Below are 23,080 nucleotides of genomic sequence, written 5' to 3'. Positions count from 1 at the left end.
CTTTGATTTAAATATTTCTTTATTTTTGATTGACCGGGGGGAGGGGGAACAAGGTGATGAAGGTGAAGACTGATGTAAGTATCCCGTTCCTATTTCCTAGACAAAATGTACACTTAAGACATGTATATACTGTAAAATATGAATCTTTCAAAGAAAAATCCAGGTTATGTTTCACAACAAAGTCAAAAGGAATATAAAAAGAAAATTAACCCCATTCTTTTTTATATAATGACATTATCATAGATAGATAGATAGATAGATAGATAGATAGATAGATAGATAGATAGATAGATAAAGTATGTTGTAGAAAATGTGCACAATTCATTATGGGTTATCCTATATTGCCATGTTGGACATGATTTGTACCACTATATGGCAGCAAAGAGCACCTTATCTACTACAACCTCATTTTATTAATAATAATAATTATCACACTAATTAGTTGGTCTGATTAAATACACAGAGAAAACATAAATGAAGCACCAGGGTTATGCTTTACAGGTGTTTTGAAGTGACAAATTCAGCACATTGATTTTGAAAAACCCAAATAGAATTCATTTTGTGGAATCAGATTCCTTTTATCTTGACATTATCCATTATAATTATAGTCAGAACACTGTTTTTATACATTATAAATGTGACCCTGGACCACAAACCAATCATAAGTTGCACGGGTATATTTGTGGCAATAGCCAACAATACATTGTATGGGTCAAAATGATCCATTTTTCTTTTATGCCAAAAATCATTAGGATATTAAGTAAAGATCATGTTCCATGGAGATATTTTGTAAATGTCCTACCGTAAATATATAAAAGATGTATTATTAGCAGTAATATGCATTGCTAAGGATTTCATTTGGACAACTTTAAAGGCAATTTTCTCCATATTTCAATTTTTTTGCACCCTCAGATTTTCAAATAGTTGTGTATCGGCCAAATATTGTCCTATCCTAACTAGGGCTGGGTATCGATTCAGATGTTCCGATTCGATTTCGATTCGCAAGCTCTCAAATCGATTCGATTCTCGATTCGATTTTTGATTCTCGATTCAACTCAATGAATATAGATTTAATTCAAATAGCCTACTATATTTATAAAAAAGAACAGTGAACAAGTTTACAAGTGGGTAACTAAAAAGAAATTAAGAGCCACAAATCTGTATATTAAACTCTTTTTATTTTAGGTATACTTGGGTAGGCCTACATTAAAACAGAACCCATCTCTATATTTCAAATGCATACAATTATGTAAAATTTTTATGTATATTTTGATTCACTTATTCTAAAACATAAAAAGAATATTGGATGATTTTCAGTAAAGTACAAGCATTTCTTACGATTTAGCCAACCGTCATTCAGACTCTGTCCGTTTTTATGGAGGCTTTTTCCTCCAGGGGCATCTGAGCTTTGATTCATGCCCCGGATGATGCATTATATTTCATCACTATCTGTTATTTGTGTGCCTTCCTTAGATGCGATTGCCATTCGATTTTATCTTAACTGCAAGCATATATGCGATACCGGGCAGGATCGACTGGAAACCCCCGGGGAAAAAAATCGATTCTTGGCCTTGAGAATCGATTTTGAATCAACCACATTTTAAAAAACGATTTGAATCAACCACATTTTAAAAAACGATTAATCGAAAAATAGTTTTTTTTGCCCAGCCCTAACACACCATCAATGCTTATTTATTCAGCTCATTTATAATCTCAATAAAAAAATAAAAAAAAGACCCTTATGACTGGTGTTGTGGTCCAGGTTCACAAATATCTTAGGGCATCATCAAGAAGAACGAGAGCAGACCCTGTTTTCTGAGATGGCTCGGTTCTTTATGCCGGGTTCATGCTGCAAAATTTTAGCCCTGATTTTCACTCACCAACAGTTTTGTGGAAATCGCCAACAAACGGTCAAAATCAGAGATGTTTGTTCACATCAGCGATTGATCATGGAAGTTTATGAAGCAGTTCATCTACAAATCAGTAGGGCGGCAGTCATCTATTATGCCAGTGCACTCAATCCTGTTCCTGGAGATCCATCTTCCAGCTCCTGATCCAACACACCTGCCTGTAATTGACATGTTCAGCCTGAAGGCCTTCATCATCTGGTTTAGGTGGATTAGAGCTGCAACTAAACTTTTGCATGAAGGCAGATCTCAAGGACAGGATTGAGCAGACCAGGGCTACAGTAATATTACTGGTAAGCAAATATGTTTAAAGATTTTCAGATGCAGAGCTCAAAGGTCCGTGCTGGTCTCAGCCTGTCATGCTCTTGTAAAACCTCCCTAGTGCTTCATTGAACAGTGTTTCTTTAGGACAGTGCATTCAAAATGGGAACAGTACAATCAAAATGAAATATTTACTTTACAAACAAAAGTATTGAATGAGGCTTTAAGACATTTTTGGATTGTTTGGGTGGATGAATTCTGCCACACGCGACACTGCCTTGTATTTGTCGAGGCTGCCAATGACCAAAGCTTTCTGCAGGTCAGAACGCTGGTCTGTGCTCAGATCTATGTTGTGATGAATCCTGATCCATGATTCACCTGTCAATTGAATCAATAGGGTATCAACACATTCGTCTTAATAAACACTACAGAGATATAGGGCCCTATCATACACCCGGCGCAATGCGACACCAGGCAAGTGTTTTTGCTAGTTTCAGTCCCACGGAGTTATCATTTCCAAGTCCAGCGCCACGTTGTTTAAATAGCAAATGCACTCGTGCACATCTGTTCGCCCATGGGCGTTCTGGTCTGAAAGCCAGGTGTGTTCAGGCGCATTGTTGGCACGCGCGTTGCTATTTTGAGGAACTGAAAACGACTGCGCCATTGACCAACAAAAACCTGGGGCCTATACCATGAAGCCGGTTTAGATGGCTAGCCAGATATGTTTAAGCTTAGTTTGTGCTAATCCTGGGTTTTGGGTACCATTAAAATGGTTTGGCTTTTAGCAGTGTTCATCTCCATAGTAACTTACGCTCCACGGCTAACCTGCTCCAGGGCAGGTTATGTTCTGGATAAGAGATCAAACTGAAATTGGACCAATCGGCTGTGAGCAAAGTGACACACCTCTGATGCAATAAAGCCACTCTATGGGATCAGTTTCCCGCCAAATTTATTGCAGTCACGCATAAAAAAATAATAAGCATGAATCAAAATTTTAAAAGCACATGTAAAAATATAACGCACAAAACTGAAAAATCAATGCAAAGTTAACCAGAATCACAAACAACGCAGTCACGGAAATAAAAATAATAAGCGTAAATCAAATATTTAAACAAGTTTAAAAATTATATTGCTCAAAACTGAATCATGAATTCCAAATTTTCCGAATCGCTCACAAAATCATGTTTTCTGCTCTTATTTAAAATGTTTGCATGTCCGCGCTGTTTTCTCCTTTGCTCTTGTTTCCACATTCTCTGCTTGCGGTTTCAAATGTTGCAGTTCAAGTTTCATGTAAATTAGGGGCGGGTCTTAGCAACACCATTGGTCCACTAGCTCTAGATTGACAGCTCATCCTCAAGCCAATCAATTGAAGAGGGAAGTTTCGACACTCCAATGCGACTCATGCCGCAGTTCAGCCAGCCGCTGTTGAGCTACGAGTAACGCGTTCTATATCTGCAAGGAAATACATTATTGTATTGTTATGAATATAATTTTAGGACTCTATTCTTTTGTATGATAGACGTTTTAGGGGGGTTTCCTCACAATTAAAGCAGTAAAATGAACATTATCACTTACTGACGCTTGACTGGCCATCCAGCAGCCGCTTTTGAGCTAGTAGCCTATAATGCGTTCTCTATCACCAGTGGTGGAAGTAGTATGCCTAATAGGCTACAAATAACCAGAGACATATTGACTTTAGTAAAAGTAGAAGTACACAATGACAACCCTACTTAAGTAAAAGAGTACCTGATTTGAAATGTACTTTATGAGAATTAAAAGTAGTTGCATGACAATTTATTCTATTAATGTCTATTCTAATAATTTAAAAAAGTTTAATTAATTGAGTTTTGGGTTAATGTAATTGTGCTTACCATCTGTAGCCCAGTTTGCGTAGAAAGAGTGGTCATTTTCCTCCAAAGTGGAGAGTGACTTTCTGAAGATTTCTTTCATTTCTGAAGCTCATTCTGCTCGCAGCACCCTAAACCCAGAAAGCCCTTTGTGACATGCGCTGGTTCGAATATAGGCTATCTGAAATAAGTAGCTAGGACTGCTTCCAACTAAAAAAAAAAAGCCTATTTGTTCATTTAAGCCGTTGTTCACACAGCGCTGGCATCTCCATGTCATTGTCGGCTTACTCTGCTATATTTGCTTATTGTTTATTAAATCCAGGCAAATGGTTGATAAAACATTGATTAAAATTAAGATACAATTTATTTAAAACGAAATTCACTGAAAAGAAAGGCTTTCAACAAAACAAAACTTGTTGTCAAAATCAGTTCTGACACATTGCGCATCTTATCCTGTTCACAAAAAACATTATAATATTTGAACATATGAAATTAAATACGTGTTTTAATTGGCTACGGGTTCTCGTTGTGCTTCGTCGAGTTTTGATGTGTTTTATAGATGCGATAATGTTTCTTATTCATATGTGGTTACATTCCACCACTGGCTGTGAAAAAATATTTCTTTGGAATGAGAGTGGCACTAACCAACTATTTGGGGTCATGATTAACCTCTCTAAAATGTTGATTGTGTAAATGTATATATTTAATAATATATTCATGATTGTAAACAAATATATTTCCTTGCACAAACATTGGGCCTTAGAGATGCGCGGCATGGCCGCGGACTCCGCGGATCGGGCGGATGACGTGACGAAAATTTTTATTTTAATATTTTAAATTCGGACGGGTGGTTCAACGATTCAAATTAATAAAAATAAAAAAAAACATATAGGTCTACATTGTTAAATATTGTTGCAGCGCCTGGTAGGCCACTAAGCAAACCTGCGAGGAGCCCAGCTGTCAGTATGGAGGCCTAAACATCTCGTACATACTGCCTGCTTTGTTTCGATATTAGTTATATCTTAAAACAGCCAGTCATTGTAGTATCTCGGGGAATAGCCATTTAAAAGAGAGAACGCAATAGCTAAACTTCTACCAATTCAATAACATCCACAGCAGAAAACGAAAAAATAGTCGGAAAACTTTTGCCCATTAATTAGACATGTAAGGCAAGCAGGCAAGTTTTGGAGTTATGGACAATTAAAAATGTGAACATGCGTTGCACAGTTGTGCGGTGGACTTTCAGCGAACGAATAGAGTCTGTTTTTCTTTAATATCGAGGCTCTATAGTTTGTTTCTTGTATGATTGTTAGGCCAAGATGCGCTCTCTTCCCATGCAGTCAAAATAACGGTTTAATTTCTTCAGGCTCGTCCTAGTCACCCTGACATGACAGTGCATAGAGTTAATTAGCCTATAATGTGAATTACTTGTTATTTTATTCTTTTTGGAATAGGCATTAATTGGTAGTAGGATAAATAGCAGCATGTTGAAATTATGTGCCAAATTGCGTTTTTTATTACAATGATAAAATTGTACAGTAGCCTATTCAGGTAACGTCAGGTTTGCCGATGTGCATTTTATTTATGGTGTTTATATATTTTTGTCCCTGTGCGCCGATCGGTTCCCTGCTGATATTCTGGGGTAGCCTACAATATAGGCTAATCATAGCCAATATAGGCTAGCAGGAGCACGGCAAGTGGAGGTGCTGCAAATTTGAGTTAATTTACATGTATTCATTTTTAGCATTTAGTAATTTATTTGTACACTTTAAGTGGCCATTAAAAAAAGGCTTAATATTTATATGTTGAATTCTGTTTTTAAAACATACATGAGGTCATATTGTGACCGTTGCGGTGTGCATATAGAGAATGCGTAGAGCAGTAATATTTCCTCCAGAGTGAGAGCGCCTTTCTGAAGATTCCGTTCATTTCTAAAGTTCACGCCTTGTGTCATGCTGGTTCCAATATATGCCTATCTGAAATAAATAGCTAGGGCTGCCCCCAGCTAAAGTTTTTTTTCCCTGTTTATTTAAGCGCTGGTGCCTCCATGCCGTTGTCTGCTATATTTGCTTATTATTTATTAAATCCTCGAAATTGGTTGACAAAACATTGATTAAAATTAAGTTACAATTTATAAAAAACGAACTAATTTCTGACCCCCATGTCTTCTTACATATATAATAATAATATTTCATAATCAACGTAGGCTAAATGAAATGAAAAAATAACATTATAATATTTAAACATATGAAACTAAACAAGTAAATAGGCTACAGTAGCCTACAAAGAAATGTCATGTTGGAGCGGGATTTGAGCGCACGCCGTTTTACCGGTGAGCGGTTCATGAGCTCTTTTAGTCAAATGCTCTATAGGCTAAGGTAGGCAGGTTTTTTGCGTTAATTTTCATTTCCTGTCGCTGTGCAGGCTCTTTTATTGTATATGACAGTTTAAACAGCTCAATAACTATTTTAGTTAAAGGTTTAATGTAGGCCAGTCCATTGCATTACGATTGCTCGCGTCAGCATCGCCTTGCATCGCCCAACAAGGCTTTCTACAATCAGCGGATGGCGGGCGGGTGCGGCTTTGAACATTGGTCAAAAAACGTTGGGGCCGACGGATTTTTTGATGCGGTTGCGGATAAAATAAAAGCCCATCCGTGCATCTCTGGGCCTATAGTGAACGTGTTTCGCTCACAGCCAAGCGTCAGTATGCACCCAGTCGTGATCATGTACATTTTACTGCTTTAATTGTGAGGAAACCCCCCTAAAACGTCTATCATACAAAAGAATAGAGTCCTAAAATTATATTCATAACAATACAATAATGTATTTCCTTGCAGATATAGAACGCGTTACTCGTAGCTCAACAGCGGCTGGCTGAACTGCGGCATGAGTCGCATTGGAGTGTCGAAACTTCCCTCTTCAATTGATTGGCTTGAGGATGAGCTGTCAATCTAGAGCTAGTGGACCAATGGTGTTGCTAAGACCCGCCCCTAATTTACATGAAACTTGAACTGCAACATTTGAAACCGCAAGCAGAGAATGTGGAAACAAGAGCAAAGGAGAAAACAGCGCGGACATACAAAAAATTTAAATAAGAGCAGAAAACATGATTTTGTGAGCGATTCGGAAAATTTGGAATTCATGATTCAGTTTTGAGCAATATAATTTTAAACTTGTTTAAATATTTGATTTACGCTTATCATTTTTATTTCTGTGACTGCGTTGTTTGTGATTCTGGTTAACTTTGCATTGATTTTTCAGTTTTGTGCGTTATATTTTTACATGTGCTTTTAAAATTTTGATTCATGCTTATTATTTTTTTATGCGTGACTGCAATAAATTTGGCGGGAAACTGATCCCATACCACTCCCCCAGTTTCTACTCCAAATTAAAGGTCACTACATGGCAAATGGCTATTAAAGACTAAAGCGTCTGGCTTTTAACAATGCCTATTTATAATAATAATAATTTTGAATGACTTAGATATCATTTATGTAATTATTATACCCGTAATCAATTACACATGTATAATTTTAGTTAATCAATCATTTAGTTGAATTTAATCTAAATAGCTTATACAAAGGTCATACAAATAAGGTTTAAAATCAATAAATAAAGCTATATAAATTACTACATGCGAGCTTAAAAGTTCAATTCTCTATATATCAACAAAACTAACTTTATAACTTTTACTTGCATTGACGTAGTGAATATTTTCTTTAAGTTGTCCACTTTCATAGACAGCTCTTTTCTTCTTGCTGTGTAAATTTGTTTAAATTCTTAATATTTTTCATGTAATCATGTAATATTCTGCAGAAGAGAGAAATTAATCTCAGTTTCACTGATCCACAGCGTGTGATTGGCTGTTCACTACTGATGTCACAGCTTAACTCCTAAACTCAGGATCAAAGCCTGAGTTGATAGAGAAAGAAGATGATCAGCATCATGGGACCAACAAAGCCGGAATAGATTGGTTTGGTTTTGTCAACTCTAAACTAATCCTGTAACCCTGAGTTTGTTAAACTACCGTCATGGTTCAGGCCCCTGGTCTAAAGTCAATGGTATTTTTTGTGTTATTTAAAGGGCGCGTTAGTAATATGCACCTATAGGCTGATCTACAACGAGTGTACACACACAGGGCTTTTTATTGATTTATGATTATTATTGTGTACGTAAAAAATGCCTACATGTCATAATGGATAGTCATTGCATGTATCATAATGACTTATTTGCAGTAATGACGAATGAATTGGCTATTTAACCAATCGTGGCAATACACAAATGTATTTAAACGGATTCGTCAGGTTGAGGGTGTCTATATTACGCCATGTAAATAGCGAATCCACCATGGTGCAAGCGCATTTGGCTTTTAAAGGGAATGGGAGATGTGACTCCGATTGGTTTATCGCACGTTATGCCCAAAACACACCCATGGCTCATTAAGAGACTAGGTACAAATCTTTTGAACCATGCGCCTTGCGCGACCCCACCGTTTTTTCCGTCGTTAAACTAGCAAATGTGGATTCGGATTTCGGACACGGCCTAAGTGCACCTGCGTTATGTGCTTCAGAACATTAAATTAGGTCCCATTGGCTAAGTCCTACGCAAAATTGGATTGTAAATCATTTTTAAAAAATAAATAGTTATTCGTGAGATCATGTGACTTTAAATGTTTATTGTTGCATATTGAATCCTTTTTCACATACCATTTTATTAGTAGTCATTGTGTTATTTAGTAAGCAGAACGTTAGTTTTTTGTTCCATACAAAATAATCAAGATAGACAGAGACTAACCTTTCTGTACCCGCTGTCCCATCTTTACCAAGATCTCTGCTCCCACGCTATGATCAATTTCCTCTCCCGATTTATTACGTCCCGCCCCTAACTTGTGCAGCACTTCAGCCAGGGCCAAACCATCAATATCCAAAACGGCTCCTGTCAATCAAACGGTTCACACCAACACACAATGGCTGCTGCTGAGATAATGGGCGTGATGATTGCATGTAGATGAATAACAGTGAATATTAATAGCGAGCTCTGTGCGATCTGTTTATAATCATGCCTGTGCTGTAAGTGTTATGTAAAAATAATTAACATATTTGATTCTGAAACGAGAACATGGAACATAATTACCATCATCTGGCACCTTAAGCTCAGTCTGATGTGCTGCACGCCTCATGTGCTTAAAGTAGTCGGTTTCATCTGAGCACAGGGAACGTGCAACATCTTCAGACACACCCTGAGCCTCCAGCATCGCCTGGAACTTTTTCAGGGCTTCTCCATTCTTCAGCTTCAGAGCGATTTCCTTTTTCCCACTCTCTAGGGTAAAGTTGCCACACAACCACAGTAGATGTCCACCTAAATATAATGGACACTTTTATGCTTCTTGACATCTTGGAGAACATCACAATTGGACATTTGGTTCTATTATGGCATCTTAGGGTGTGTTAACTCTCGGCAGGTTTGGTTTGATTAAAATTAACTCTGTTAGTGCGGTTCATTTGATTAAGTGTGAACTCTGCCACCCGAATCAGTTTTTGTTGTTGTTGTACAATTAGGTTTGGTCTGAAATGACAGTGTGAACACTAAGTGAACCAGGATTAAAGGTATTATTTTCTTTTTTTGGGGTTCAGACCAAGAGTACTGAAGTACAAGATGTTTAAAAATGGGTCCTTCTCCTTACCTAAAATTGTAACCAATTCTGTGAGATCATCTGGCCCTCGTCCTTTAAGACACTCGAGGGCTTCACACACCTCCACTGCATTGCCTACACTCTGGCCAATAGGAGCGTCCATTCGGGTAAGCGCCGCCCCTGTCTTTACACCCAGCCTGTTGCCTGCAGTGACCTATCGGCACATGGACACCAGGATTTTGACATAAGAGTTGAATTGAGTGCCTTTTTAAAGGTCCTGTTCTTCGTGATCCCATTTTTCAAACTTTAGTTAGTGTATAATGTTGCTGTTAGAGCATTTATAATACCTGTAAAATTATAAAGCTCAAAGTTCAATGCCAAGCGAGATATTTTATTTAACAGAAGTTCCCTTTCAAAGTCTACAGCAAACGGCCGGTTTGGACTACATCCTGGTATTTCCTGCTTTAATTACGTCAGTAGAGCAGTTTGTCGACTAACCTCCGCCCACAAGAACGCGCGAAAAAGGGGGCGTGGTCTTGTTGCTCCCGCGTGGAGAATAGGAAGTGTTGCGTTCGTATAGTTTGTTTGTCGCCATGTCGTCGAGACGCTGTTATTTTCATCCCGGAGTCAAGTCACCTTTGTTTGGCTTTCCCAGGGACGCTGTACTTAGAGATCATTGAGCGCATGCATCCCCGTTATGGTGAGAGGCGTGACCTTTCCGGTAACGTGCGCTCTGCGTGCGCTAAGCTGCTGTCGAATCACAACACGGGAACCGCTGGCACAATCAGAACTCGTTACGTATTTCTGAAGGAGGGACTTCATAGAACAGGGAAATCTTTCAAGCTGTTTTGAGGACAGTGAAAACAGCAGTATACAGATAAGTAAATTGTGTGAAAAATACTGTTTTTTTACACGCGAAACATGAACACATGTTATATTGCACACTGTAAACACAATCAAAGCTTCAAAAAAACACGAAAAACGGGACCTTTAAAGGCCAATTAAAATCTGATTTGAATTTGAGTCGAGTTTGCAAACAAGATGCAGAATTGCAATTTGAACTGGAACACAAGGAAGTAGAAATACAATAGCTTAAAGGGTTAGTTCACCCAAAAATGAAAATTCTGTCATTAATTACTTACCCTCATGTCGTTCGACACCCGTAAGACCTCCGTTCATCTTCGGAACACAAATGAAGATATTTTAGTTGAAATCTCATGGCTCTGAAAGGCCTCCATTGGCACAATGGCACGGTTCACTCTCAAGACCCTTAAAAGGTACTAAAGACGTCGTTACAAAGTCCATCTCACTACAGTGGTTCTAATATAACTTTATGGATCGGCGAGAATAGTTTTTGTGCACAAAAAAACCCTAAATAACGACTTATATAGTGATGATGATTTCAAAACACGGAATCATGAAGCTTCGAAGCGTTATGAATCAGTGAGTCGAATCATGATTCGGATCGCGTGTCAAAACGTCAAACTGCTGATTCGACTCACTGATTCATAACGCTTCGAAGCTTCATGAGGCCGTGTTTTGAAATCGTCATCACTATATAAGTCGTTATTTAGGGTTTTTTTGCGCACAAAAACTATTCTAGCCGATTCATTTAGTTATTGTAGAACCACTGTAGTGAGATGGACTTTGTAACGACGTCTTTAGTACCTTTTAAGGGTCTTGAGAGTGTAAAGTGCCATTGTGCCAATGGAGGCCTTTCAGAGCCATCAGATTTCAACTAAAATATCTTCATTTCTGTTCCGAAGATGAACGGAGGTCTTACGGGTGTCGAACGACATGAGGGTAAGTAATTAATGACAGAATTTTCATTTTTGGGTGAACTAACCCTTTAAAGCATTGTTTGAAAGTTTTGAAAGTCATAATTCTTGAAGTTTGAAGATTTATAGGCCCTACGTACAGAGAGATCTAGTGAGACATATTAAAAGGCAAAGTCCAGGGTGCTCAGGAGTTCAATAAAACGTTTAAAGGTGCTCTTTGGGGTCGAGAATTCAAATGAAAGTGGAAAAAAGAAAATCCAAGGCACTCTTCTTCAAATTATTAAAAAGCCTTTATTTTACTAAAGGCTTTTTAATAATTTGAAGAAGAGTGCCTTGGATTTTCTTTTTTCCACAGACAGATTCATATGTTTGAAATGGTGTATATTAGTGTATATATTTAAGAACTAAATTCTTTGAATGGACCGTTGTAACATTTCCAGGGTTCTCAGAAGTGCATATATAGTGGTCAAAAAAAACTTTTACATGTCAAATTATCTTATCAAGTTTCTCAACTCATATGTTCACCCCAAAAAAAAAAATATCATTAGTTAAAAACTAATTTCATTTTATTTTGGGGTGGGGGGTGAATATATGAGTTGAGAAACTTGATAAGATAATTTTGACATGTAAATGTGTGATTACTGATTTGCATTTTTCCTCTTTGGTCTTGAGACCACGTGTGCCAGGACTGCTACTGGAGCCCCTTCAAAACAACTACAGTATATGCAAAATGCCAAACGGGAAAACCTCTCTTACCAGTGACTGAGCAAGTTCCCGAGCACTGTCCAGATCTTTATACAGAGCAGCCCTGCCAAACTTCACATCTAACACAAGAGCACTCAGACCCTCTGCTCCTTTCTTAGAAATGATGGAGCCTGTACAGAACATGGAATATTATCAGAAAATAATTAGAAGTAGGGTTAACACTGTGGTGAGACGTTGTCCAGGATAGTCTTACTAGTGATAAGAGGAAGACAATCAACAGTCGACGTGGCGTCTCTGGTGGCGTAGAGAACACGATCTGCTGGCACCAGACTCTCTGTCTGTCCCACAATGCAACAGCCCACATCCTTTATGATCTGCTTCACCTAGAAGTGTAATATCATACAATATTGCATTTTAATCCTTTTTTTTTTGTAAAAATTTTGTACCATTTGGCAGTTTAATCAAATAATGAGTATATAATAAATGAGAATAATGAGATGTATACGTAGATGCCTCATTAGCGCTTGCACGGATCAGTAGAATGAGGCATCTACGATCGATATATCTATGACCACGCTCGTATTTTGACCTCACTTAGCGGAAGTTATAGCAGAGCTCAGAGATGATCACATTCGTCTGATAAGAGGTAAAATAATATCATAAATACTGCTCGGTTTCTCGCAGAAACTGATCGTTTCGCTAGATAAGACCCTTATTCATCGTCTGGTATCGTTTAAAGCCCTTTGAAGCTGTACTGAAACTGTCATTTTTGACATTTGGAGCCCATTGAAGTCCATTATATGGAGAAAAATCCTGGAATGTTTTCATCAAAAACCTTAATTTCATTCGACTGCAGAAAGAAAGACATGGACATCTTGGATGACATGGGGGTGAGTAAATTATCAGCAAAAGTTTATTTAAAAGTGAACTAATCCTTTAACTCTCCAAAAAGCAAATCCACTTCACCAGCTAATGATGCCGTAGAAATATACAGAGCTACCGCAAAAACGGAAGTTCAAACAATATTTTGAAAGATGGCTGTGCACTTGTGTCTGTCAGGACCACTATCCTCAAATATGATTGACTGACTATTAGCATATAGTTTGGATTGGCGGTATGGTTCTGTTCTGGGCAAGAACTCCCTGCGCATCCATGCAGCCTAGCTTGGATAAAAGCAGGGAGAGCATCAATAACCCCTGTTAGGGTAAACAGAACAGAACCAACATAATGTGTTGCAGATATAATTAATTTCAATATTTAATGTACAAAATAATTGGTGAATTTAGTCTGATTGAAGGGGAATCAGAATACCATATCCTGACTGGACGAGAGGAGGAGCTGGGGATGGAGGAGGGTAATTAGCTCCGGAGAAACACGATAGCTGCTGATAATCCTGAAGGAGCTTATATATGTATGCTGTGATAGACGTTGGATTCCTATAGGTAGACGTAGTCAGCTGATGCGAGCTTGACTAACGTGACCTGTCAGAACTGACACTACGCTTGATTTCTCATATGATCATACAACAGGAAAACTGAAGTAAGAGTAGCATTGTAGTAACCTATTATTGAGTACTGACTTCCATTTATTATTATTTTTTATAAATGTTTAATATTGGAATAATAGAACCTGAGGATTGTATTTACAATGTAACAGTTAGCAGGCCAAAATTGATTGTTTTACTTTTTTCATGATTATTAAAAAACCAGCTGACCATCGGTTCAAGTGTAAACAAATCCCACATTACCTGTTGAACTGATTGTTTGACATTAAATCCGGGAATAGACTCCAGCTTGTCCAGGGTGCCACCTGTATGTGCCAGTCCTCTGCCACTTATCATGGGCACCTAGAAAGAAAAAAAAAACATGTCTAGAGTAACTAAAGTTAGTTGCATTCATTTTAAAATAAATTCACGGTGGGGGTGGCATATGTAACTGAAAATGTGCCCTATAAATAGTGTAGTCTTCAATATTTAGTAATAGTTTTGTTAGAATTTGAATGCCAACAGCTATTGCACTGCTTTGGAATTTAAAGGGATAGTTCACCCAAAAATGAAAATTCTGTCATCATTTACTCACCCTCAAGTTGTTCCAAACCTGTATGAGTTTCTTTGCTCTGCTGAACACAAAAGAAGATATTTAGAAGAATGTTTGTAACCAAGCAGATAGAGCAACTATTGATTACCATAGTAGGAAAAAAATACTATGGTAGTCAATGGTTGTTCTATCTGCTATATTACAAACATTCTTCTAAATATCTTTTGTGTTCAGCAGAGCAAAGAAACTCATACAGGTTTGGAACAACTTGAGGATGAGTAAATGATGACAGAATTTTTGTTTTTGGGTGAACTATCCCTTTAAGATCACACGACTTGAAATAAAGTTTTGTTTTTTCAATAAGCCTATGTTATTAATTGTACACCTTTTTTTGTAAAATTAAAAAAAGTTTTTGTTTTTATATATTGTCGAATATGGTTTGTGACTGACAAATAAATATAATTCATGTGATTATGCTGTTTTGAGGCGAATATCGTTTGAATCGTTTATCGTTGAAAAACTATATGGGCATTAGCCTACACCTGAGCACCAAACTACATGAGTAGCCTATCACAAGATGCAGGTTTTTGTGCTGAAACGTTTTTAACATTTATTTAATCTTGAGTTCTGAGTGTTCTCTGCCCTCATTCATTTGTATGTTCATCAGTAAGTGTTGTTTGGGCTGCTGCAACCCATTATAAAATCTGTTCCAGCGGCTATAGGCAATTGGGCGGCGCATTTCTCATACCTTACAGCCACATGCAGCCAGAGCAGGAGCGAGTGGAAGACTGACTTTGTCTCCAACCCCACCGGTTGAGTGTTTGTCTACCACGAGCCATTCCTTTGGCCATTCAAACGTATGCCCAGAGTTCATCATCTCTCTCGTCAATGCCAGAGTCTCTTCATCAGTCATGTTCTTCTGCCATATGGCCATTAGCATTGCACCTGTGCCGTGGCAACACAATTGTTTTTGTAAAATCCCAAACCTTTTCTTTGCTTGTGTCTTAACTGTACACACTGAATTTATGTGACTATGGTCTTACCTATTTGACTGTCCTGGATGCCTTCTGATATGACTCCTTGCACAAAGGTGTGTATATCTTCCGAACTGAGTTGTCCACCGTCTCGTTTCAGCTTTATAAGCTCAGGGAAACTAATTGTGTTGTCATTGGATGACATCTTTATGGGATTATATGTCTTCTCCAGTCAAGTGCTTTGTGAGGAATAAAACAGGAACTTTGCCCGGAGGAAATATTTCATAAAGGGTTAGATTTTACTCTGGTTGTGCTACAGTTTTATAATGACACCTGTCCAGCTCATAAAATATTGCAGTTTATTGAAGTTATCTGTATACGGGTGGGCCCACTTTGAATTGTGGCCCACCCAATAATTGGTAATTTTCCAAAGAGACGTATGAAATAATTTAATAAGAGATAATAATTATAGTCTTATCACACTATAACTTTATTTATTTAGTTAAAAGAATGATTCAATTCAGTTTTCCCTCTCCCTATAAGTGCATTTCATACGCTTGTAAAAATGAAAAGTTTGTGTCGTTAGTTTCTGTTGGTCCCGCCCAGGATGTCATGGTAATTTGCACGTTTGTGGAATGTGGAACATTATGAAAGAAATATCAACCAGTCGATACTTTAAAAGCCTAATTTGGATATATACACTGCTCAAAAAAATTACTTAAATCACACATTGGATCATGAAATATTCCATCTGAAATATCCATCCATCCATCCATCCATCATCTTCCGCTTATCCGGGGCCGGGTCGCGGGGGCAACAGTCTAAGCAGAGACGCCCAGACTTCCCTCTCCCTAGCCACTTCCTCTAGCTCTTCCGGGGGAACCCCGAGGTGTTCCCAGGCCAGCCGGGAGACATAGTCCCTCCAGCGTGTCCTAGGTCTTCCCCGGGGCCTCCTCCCGGTGGGACGTGCCTGGAACACCTCCCTGGGAAGGCGTCCAGGAGGCATCCGAAATAGATGCCCGAGCCACCTCAGCTGGTCCCTCTCGATGTGGAGGAGCAGCGGCTCTACTCCGAGTTCTTCCCGACTGACCGAGCTCCTCACCCTATCTCTAAGGGAGCGCCCAGCCACCCTACGGAGAAAGCTCATTTCGGCCGCCTGTATCCGGGATCTTGTCCTTTCGGTCATGACCCACAGCTCATGACCATAGGTGAGGGTAGGAACGTAGATTGACCGGTAAATCGAGAGCTTTGCCTTGCAGCTCAGCTCCTTCTTCACCACGACAGACCGGTACATCGACCGCATTACTGCAGAAGCTGCACCGATCCGTCTGTCAATCTCCCGTTTCATCCTTCCCTCACTCGTGAACAAGACCCCAAGATACCTGAACTCCTCCACTTGAGGCAGGAACTCTCCACCCACCTGAAGCGGGCAAGCCACCCTTTTCCGACTGAGAACCATGGCCTCGGACTTGGAGGTGCTGATTCTCATCCCAGCCGCTTCACACTCGGCCGCAAACCGTCCCAGTGCACGCTGAAGGTCCTGGTTCGAGGAAGCCAACACGACAACATCATCTGCAAAAAGCAGTGACGAAATCGTGTGGTTCCCAAACCGGACACTCTCCGGCCCTTGGCTGCGCCTAGAAATTCTGTCCATAAAAATTATGAACAGAACCGGTGACAAAGGGCAGCCCTGCCGGAGTCCAACATGCACCGGGAACAAGTCTGACTTACTCTGGTTGTAAAGGGACTGAACAGCCCTAAGCAGGGGGCCGGCGACCCCATACTCCCAGAGCACCCTCCACAGGATGCCACGAGGAACACAGTCGAATGCCTTCTCCAAATCCACAAAACACATGTGGACTGGTTGGGCAAACTCCCATGAACCCCCCAGCACCCCGGAAAGGGTATAGAGCTGGTCCAGTGTTCCACGACCGGGACGAAAACCACACTGTTCCTTCTGAATCCGAGGTTCCACTATCGGCCGAATTCTCCTCTCCAGTACCCTGGCATAGACTTTCCCGGGGAGGCTGAGAAGTGTGATCCCCATATAGTTGGAACACACTCTCCGGTCCCCCTTCTTGAAAAGAGGGACCACCACCCCGGTCTGCTAGTCCAGAGGTACTGTCCCCGACCGCCATGTCAGCCAAGACAGCCCCACAACATCCAGAGACTTGAGGTACTCAGGGCGGATCTCATCCAACCCTGGTGCCTTGCCACCGAGGAGCTTTTTAACCACCTCGATGACTTCAGCCCGGGTGATGGACGAGTCCACCTCTGAGTCCCCAGCCACTGCTTCCTCAACGTAAGACATGTCGGTGGGATTGAGGAGATCCTCGAAGTATTCCTTCCACCGCCCGACGATATCCCCAGTTGAGGTCAACAGGTGCCCATCTCCACTGTAAACAGTGTTGGTAGGGCACTGCTTCCCCCCCCTGAGGCGTCGAACAGTTTGCCAGAATCTCTTCGAGGCCGACCGATAGTCTTTCTCCATGGCCTCACCAAACTCCTCCCAGGCCCGATTTTTGCCTCCACGACTACCCGGGCTGCAGTCCGCTTGGCCTGCCGGTACCGGTCAGCTGCCTCCGGAGTCCCACAAGCCATCCAGGCCCGATAGGACTCCTTCTTCAGCTTGACGGCATCCCTTACTTCCGGTGTCCACCACCGGGTTCGGGGATTGCCGCCTCGACAGGCACCGGAGACCTTACGGCCACAGCTCCGAGCGGCCGCAGCGACAATGGAGGTGGAGAACATGGTCCACTCGGACTCAATATCTCCAGACTCCCTCGGGATCCGGTCGAAGTTCTGCCGGAGGTGGGAGTTGAAGATCTCTCTGACAGGGGGCTCGGCCAAACGTTCCCAACAGACCCTCACAGTACGTTTGGGTCTGCCGGGTCTGTCCAGCTTCCTCCGCCGCCATCGGATCCAACTCACCACCAGGTGGTGATCAGTTGACCTCTCTTCACCCGAGTGTCCAAGACATATGGCCGAAGGTCTGATGACACGACCACAAAGTCGATCATCGACCTCCGGCCTAGGGTGTCCTGCAGCCATGTGCACTGATGGACACCCTTATGCTTGAACATGGTGTTCGTTATGGACAAACCGTGGCTAGCACAGAAATCCAATAACAGAACACCGCTCGGGTTCAGATCAGGGGGGCCGTTCCTCCCAATCACGCCCCTCCAGGTGTCACTGTCACTGCCCACGTGGGCGTTGAAGTCCCCCAGTAGAACGACGGAGTCTCCAGTCGGAGCACTTTCCAGCACCCCTCCCAGAGACTCCAAGAGGGCCGGGTACTCCGCACTGCCATTTGGGCCGTAGGCACAAACCACAGTGAGAGACCTATCCCTGACTCGAAGGCGCAGGGAAGCAACCCTCTCGTTCACCGGGATGAACTCCAACACATGGCGGCTGAGCTGGGGGGCTATAAGCAAACCCACTCCAGCCCTCCGCCTCTCACCATGGGCAACTCCAGAGTGGTAGAGAGTCCAGCCTCTCTCGAGAAGTGTGGTTCCAGAGCCCAAGCTGTGCGTGGAGGTGAGCCCGACTATCTCTAGTCGGTACCTCTCGACCTCCCGCACAAGCTCAGGCTCCTTCCCCGCCAACGAGGTGACATTCCACGTCCCTAAAGCCAGATTCTGTGTCCAGAGATCGGGTCGTCGGGGGCCTCGCCCTCGACTGCTGCCCGATTCACAAAGCACCGGCCCCTTACGCTCCCTCCTGCAGGTGGTGAGCCCACAGGAGGGCGGCCCCACGTCACTCCTTCTGGTGGCCGGGCCTCCCCCCATGGGGTCCGGCCGGGCTCAGCCCGGCCACCAGGCGCTCGCATACGAGCCCCAACCCCGGGCCTGGCTCCAGGGTGGGGCCCCGGCTGCGCCATGCCGGGCGACGTCACGGTCCTTGGTCTGATTGTGGTCATAAGGGTTTGTGAACTGTTCTTGGTCTGGCCCGTCACCAAGGACCTGTTTGCCTTGGGAGACCCTACCAGGGGCATATAGCCCCAGACAACATAGCTCCCAGGATCATTCGGGTACTCAAACCTCTCCACCACGATAAGGTGACAGTTCAAGGAGAGGGCATCTGAAATATTCATTCTATAATTTGTTACTATCAAAATTGTGTGACAACAGTCAATGGAAACCAAAATCATCAACACAATGAGGGCTGGATTTAAAGTCATACCAAAAATCAATGTAAAATAACTTAAGTTACAGGCTGATCCAACTTGCATGAAGTTCATCACAGCAACTCATAATATAAGTCAGTAGTGTGTATGGCCCGCATGTGCCTGTCTGCACTCACAGCAACATCTGGGAATGCACCTGTGTCCTGGGGGATGTCCTCTCACACCTGGATCAGGGCATCAGTGAGCTCCTGGATGGTCTGTGGGGCTACTTGGTGGCTTTGGATGCTCCAAAATATAATGTCCCAGCGGTTCTCAATTGGATTCAGGTCTGGGGAACATGAGGGCCAGTCAATGGCATCAGTAAACTGCCTACACACTCTAGCCACATGAGGCCGGGCATTATCATGCACCAGGAGGAACCCAGAGCACTGCTTCAGAATAAGGTCTGACAATGGCTCTGAGGATTTCATCCCGGTACCTAACAGCAGGAAGAGAACCATTGTCATGCTGGATCATCCTTGAAGAGAACAGGGCGCCCAATTCTGGTGTTCTCTTCTAAATTAAATGCCAATCGAGCTTCGAGCACAGGTCCCACTAGAGGACGTCAGGCCCTCATGACACCCTCATGAAGTCTGTTTCTGACAGTTTGGTTAGAAACATGCACACCAGTAGCCTGCTGGAAGTCATGTCAGTGCTAACAAAACTAAAGGTAAATCAGTCAAGAAGAATAAGGAGAGAACACTTGTCTATGGTCACCACCTGAAAAATCATTTCCTTTTTGGGGGCTGTCTTGCTGTTTCCTCTCCAGTGCACCTGTTGTCACTTTCATTTGTACCAAATGAAACTGATTCAAAATCACTTCCTAAGGGGACAGATTGATATCCCTGAAGTTTAGTTGACTTGGTGTTATACTGTGACAATTAAGTGTTCCCTTAATTTTTTGAGCAGTGTATTTGGATATGTATTGCTCCAAGAAACCAAGCAATGGCCGCGCAATTCCCATAACACACAGAGTAACATTGCAGAAGGACATGAAAAGGTAAGTACAGATATTTATAGTAAACATTAATTAATATTGTCGCTGTCTGCATAAAGCTTGTATCTTAGTCATTTTTATTTATTTTATTTATTATATAAATAACTATTGGTCACCCTTTACGTCTCGTGGGTATTGAAATATTTAACCAAATGTTAAAAAGAGCATGTGTCTAAACCTTGTAACTCCATTGGCTCTTCAAACTGTCAGTCAAACCTCATAACTCCGCCCCGCCTATATCTGAATGAAATGCCTGCGTGTAGTTTGTTTACAGTATTAGGGTAAATAAATTTAAATTTAATAATTACAGCATTTTCTTTACTCAAGAAACATGACATATGCCTCATATGCGGCTGTTAATGACGGACATCTCTGACAGTTCGCTTGTCAAAAATCTCATAATGGTAAAATGTTAATAATATAATGACACGTGCAAGTGTCTGACCATATATAAATTAATTCATTAATGTAGGTTATTTCTTATTTACAGTTTTGTGACTTTGAACTTGAAAGTGTGATGCGTTTCCCCCTTCCTGATAATTATAATATGGCGTGCAGGTTTCATACTCAATAGGCTATGATTATAGTATTTGCCCAAACTGTTTTATGAAGGGACAGCCGTTTGAACATTCCTAGCCTCACCCCTGTTTACACGGAATAAATATCTAAATTTCAAAGTATACAATATTTAATAATTATAGTTTAATAATTATAAAAAACTTAACACATTTTTTTTTCTGAAATGAGATGCTGAAATTAGGTGTTTTGAGATAATACAGGGAGTGCAGAATTATTAGGCACGTTGATTTTCTGATCATATTTTTTTTCCAGGCACATTTGACCAATTCCAAACCACAGTAATCCTAATAACTACTATTGATTTAGTATTTAATAATGTATAAGTGATATATAATTGTTCATGAAGGCTGGAAATGAAAATCACCTTATATTCAGGTGTGCAGAATTATTAGGCATGTTTTCTTTTACAGATAAATTGAGCCAAAAAAGAGATTTAACTCAGACTGAAAAGTGAAAAAGTATTAAATGCCCATGAGAAGGATGCAATACTAATGCAATACTAGACATTGCAGTTAAGGCGTGACCATTGGACAGTGAAATGCTCGTTGGGTCGGCAGGATCTGACAAAAACAGGTGGTGAAGAAAAGACACCTGTTAACTGCAAAAGAATTAAGAATTAAGGTGAAGAATTACGGGTGAAACCATCAGGAACCCTTTAGTCTCCAGCGCCACCATTTTCAAGAGCTGCATCCTACCTGGAGTCTCCAGAAGTGCAAGGTGTCAGGATCTCAGAGACTTCAGTTAGGTAAAGAATCCTAAAAAATGACCCCCACTAGATAAGAATCACAAGCTGAAGTGTTGTAAAATACATGAAGAAGGTTTTTTTATAGGCTTTATGGACAGATAGGTTGAGAGTGACTCTTGAAGGACCAGCACCACATCCTCTAGTACCACTGTTTGAAGAATTCATCTTCCAGAATCTGGCAGTACGTTTTGGGAGTTCATTTTTAATCCATCTCTGCAAAACGGACTTCAGGATGGACTAAAATGAACTCCCAAAACGTACAGCCAGATTCTGGAAGATGAATTCTTCAAACAGTGGTACTAGAGGATGTGGTGCTGGTCCTTCAAGAGTCACTCTCAACCTATAAAACCTATAAAGCCTATAAAAAAGCAGGCTTCATGTATTTTACAACACTTCAGCTTATGATTCTTATCTAGTGGGGGGCATTTAATACTTTTTGACTTTTCAGTCTGAGTTAAATCTCTTTTTTGGCTCAATTTATCTGTAAAAGAAAACATGCCTAATAATTCTGCACACCTGAATATAAGGTGTTTTTCATTTCCAGCCTTCATGAACAATTATATATCACTTATACATTATTAAATACTAAATCAAAGTTATTAGGATTACTGTGGTTTGGAATTGGTCAAATGTGCCTGGAAAAAAAATATGATCAGAAAATCAACGTGCCTAATAATTCTGCACTCCCTGTATATATTGAAATGATAAAACATTCATGGAAAATATAACCTGTAGGCCTATCTATAGAAATTAAAAATACTGTAAGTGAGATTGGCTGAGGCCCCTACCCCTAATCACAGTTCACTGCAGTTGCTATGATCTAGTACACAACACTAAAAACAGAACATTGTAAATAACAAAAAACGGTTTTGTAAATTCAAGACTGAAAGTGAAAGTAAATGGGGGACAAAACCTCCCATTAGCTAAAGTAAATTCGCCATTTCTGATCTATTTAGGCTATCTAAACAACAAATCGTTTTATTTTAATGTTAAGGATTAAAAAAAAAAAAAAAAAAATTAGTCAAACATAGAAAAGTGTCATATATCATGTCTACTTTTTTATTCAAGTTCATCATCTGGTTGCACAGATAAACGTGAATAAATTGAAAAAACAAACTTACCGTCTTATTGCAGAGCAAATAGCGGTGGAATGATTGCAGTCTCTCAGGTTATGTGTCAGTGACACATTAACCAGCCTCTTTTATCCAGTGTCATGAGCGTGCATGGGCTGTCAATAGATCTCCATTGGTTTACGTCTGTGGACACCTCACGAGGCCCAGTGCGAGCTGGTGGACGCGTCATGGGTCATCATGATGCGTCATGGGTTCGTAGAGTAGCCTATGCCAGGACGCTTTTTTATTTTATATTATAAACACGAACACATTTTAACCAGTAATAGCGTGTTAAAATAAAATTAACATCAGTGTTTATATAGAAAGTACGGCGCGCGTG

At 40.8% G+C, this 23,080-nt stretch overlaps 1 protein-coding gene across 1 annotated transcript; it reads right to left on the bottom strand.

Annotated features, from left to right (window-relative positions):
- Positions 1 to 3: 3 nt before the first annotated feature.
- On the bottom strand, positions 4 to 22,886 carry tymp (thymidine phosphorylase). The gene is made up of 10 exons (XM_079817933.1): positions 22,750 to 22,886; positions 15,212 to 15,404; positions 14,917 to 15,113; positions 13,880 to 13,978; positions 12,386 to 12,515; positions 12,184 to 12,302; positions 9,701 to 9,863; positions 9,151 to 9,375; positions 8,812 to 8,952; positions 4 to 2,546 (listed from the first exon to the last, which is right to left on the bottom strand). Exons 2-10 carry the CDS (start codon positions 15,345 to 15,347, stop codon positions 2,392 to 2,394), a joined length of 1,365 nt encoding a protein of 454 aa, XP_079674059.1. The 5' UTR covers positions 15,348 to 15,404; positions 22,750 to 22,886; the 3' UTR covers positions 4 to 2,391.
- Between the last annotated feature and the right edge of the window lie 194 nt (positions 22,887 to 23,080).

Source organism: Gobio gobio, assembly GCF_949357685.1.
Source record: "Gobio gobio genome assembly, chromosome: 5".
Taxonomy (NCBI): domain Eukaryota; kingdom Metazoa; phylum Chordata; class Actinopteri; order Cypriniformes; family Gobionidae; genus Gobio; species Gobio gobio.
This window is presented reverse-complemented; position numbering and strand designations above follow the sequence as displayed.

What these genes read in the sequence shown, in the direction of transcription:
- tymp (XM_079817933.1), bottom strand. Translation starts at nt 15,347, where the DNA reads ATGTCATCCAATGACAACACAATTAGTTTCCCTGAGCTTATAAAGCTG. An exon ending in TCAAACAATCAGTTCAACAG is followed by an intron (nt 12,516 to 13,879) that starts GTAATGTGGGAT and finishes TTACACTTCTAG; the next exon opens with GTGAAGCAGATCATAAAGGA. An exon ending in GGGACAGCGGGTACAGAAAG is followed by an intron (nt 2,547 to 8,811) that starts GTTAGTCTCTGT and finishes TTCAATTGACAG; the next exon opens with GTGAATCATGGATCAGGATT.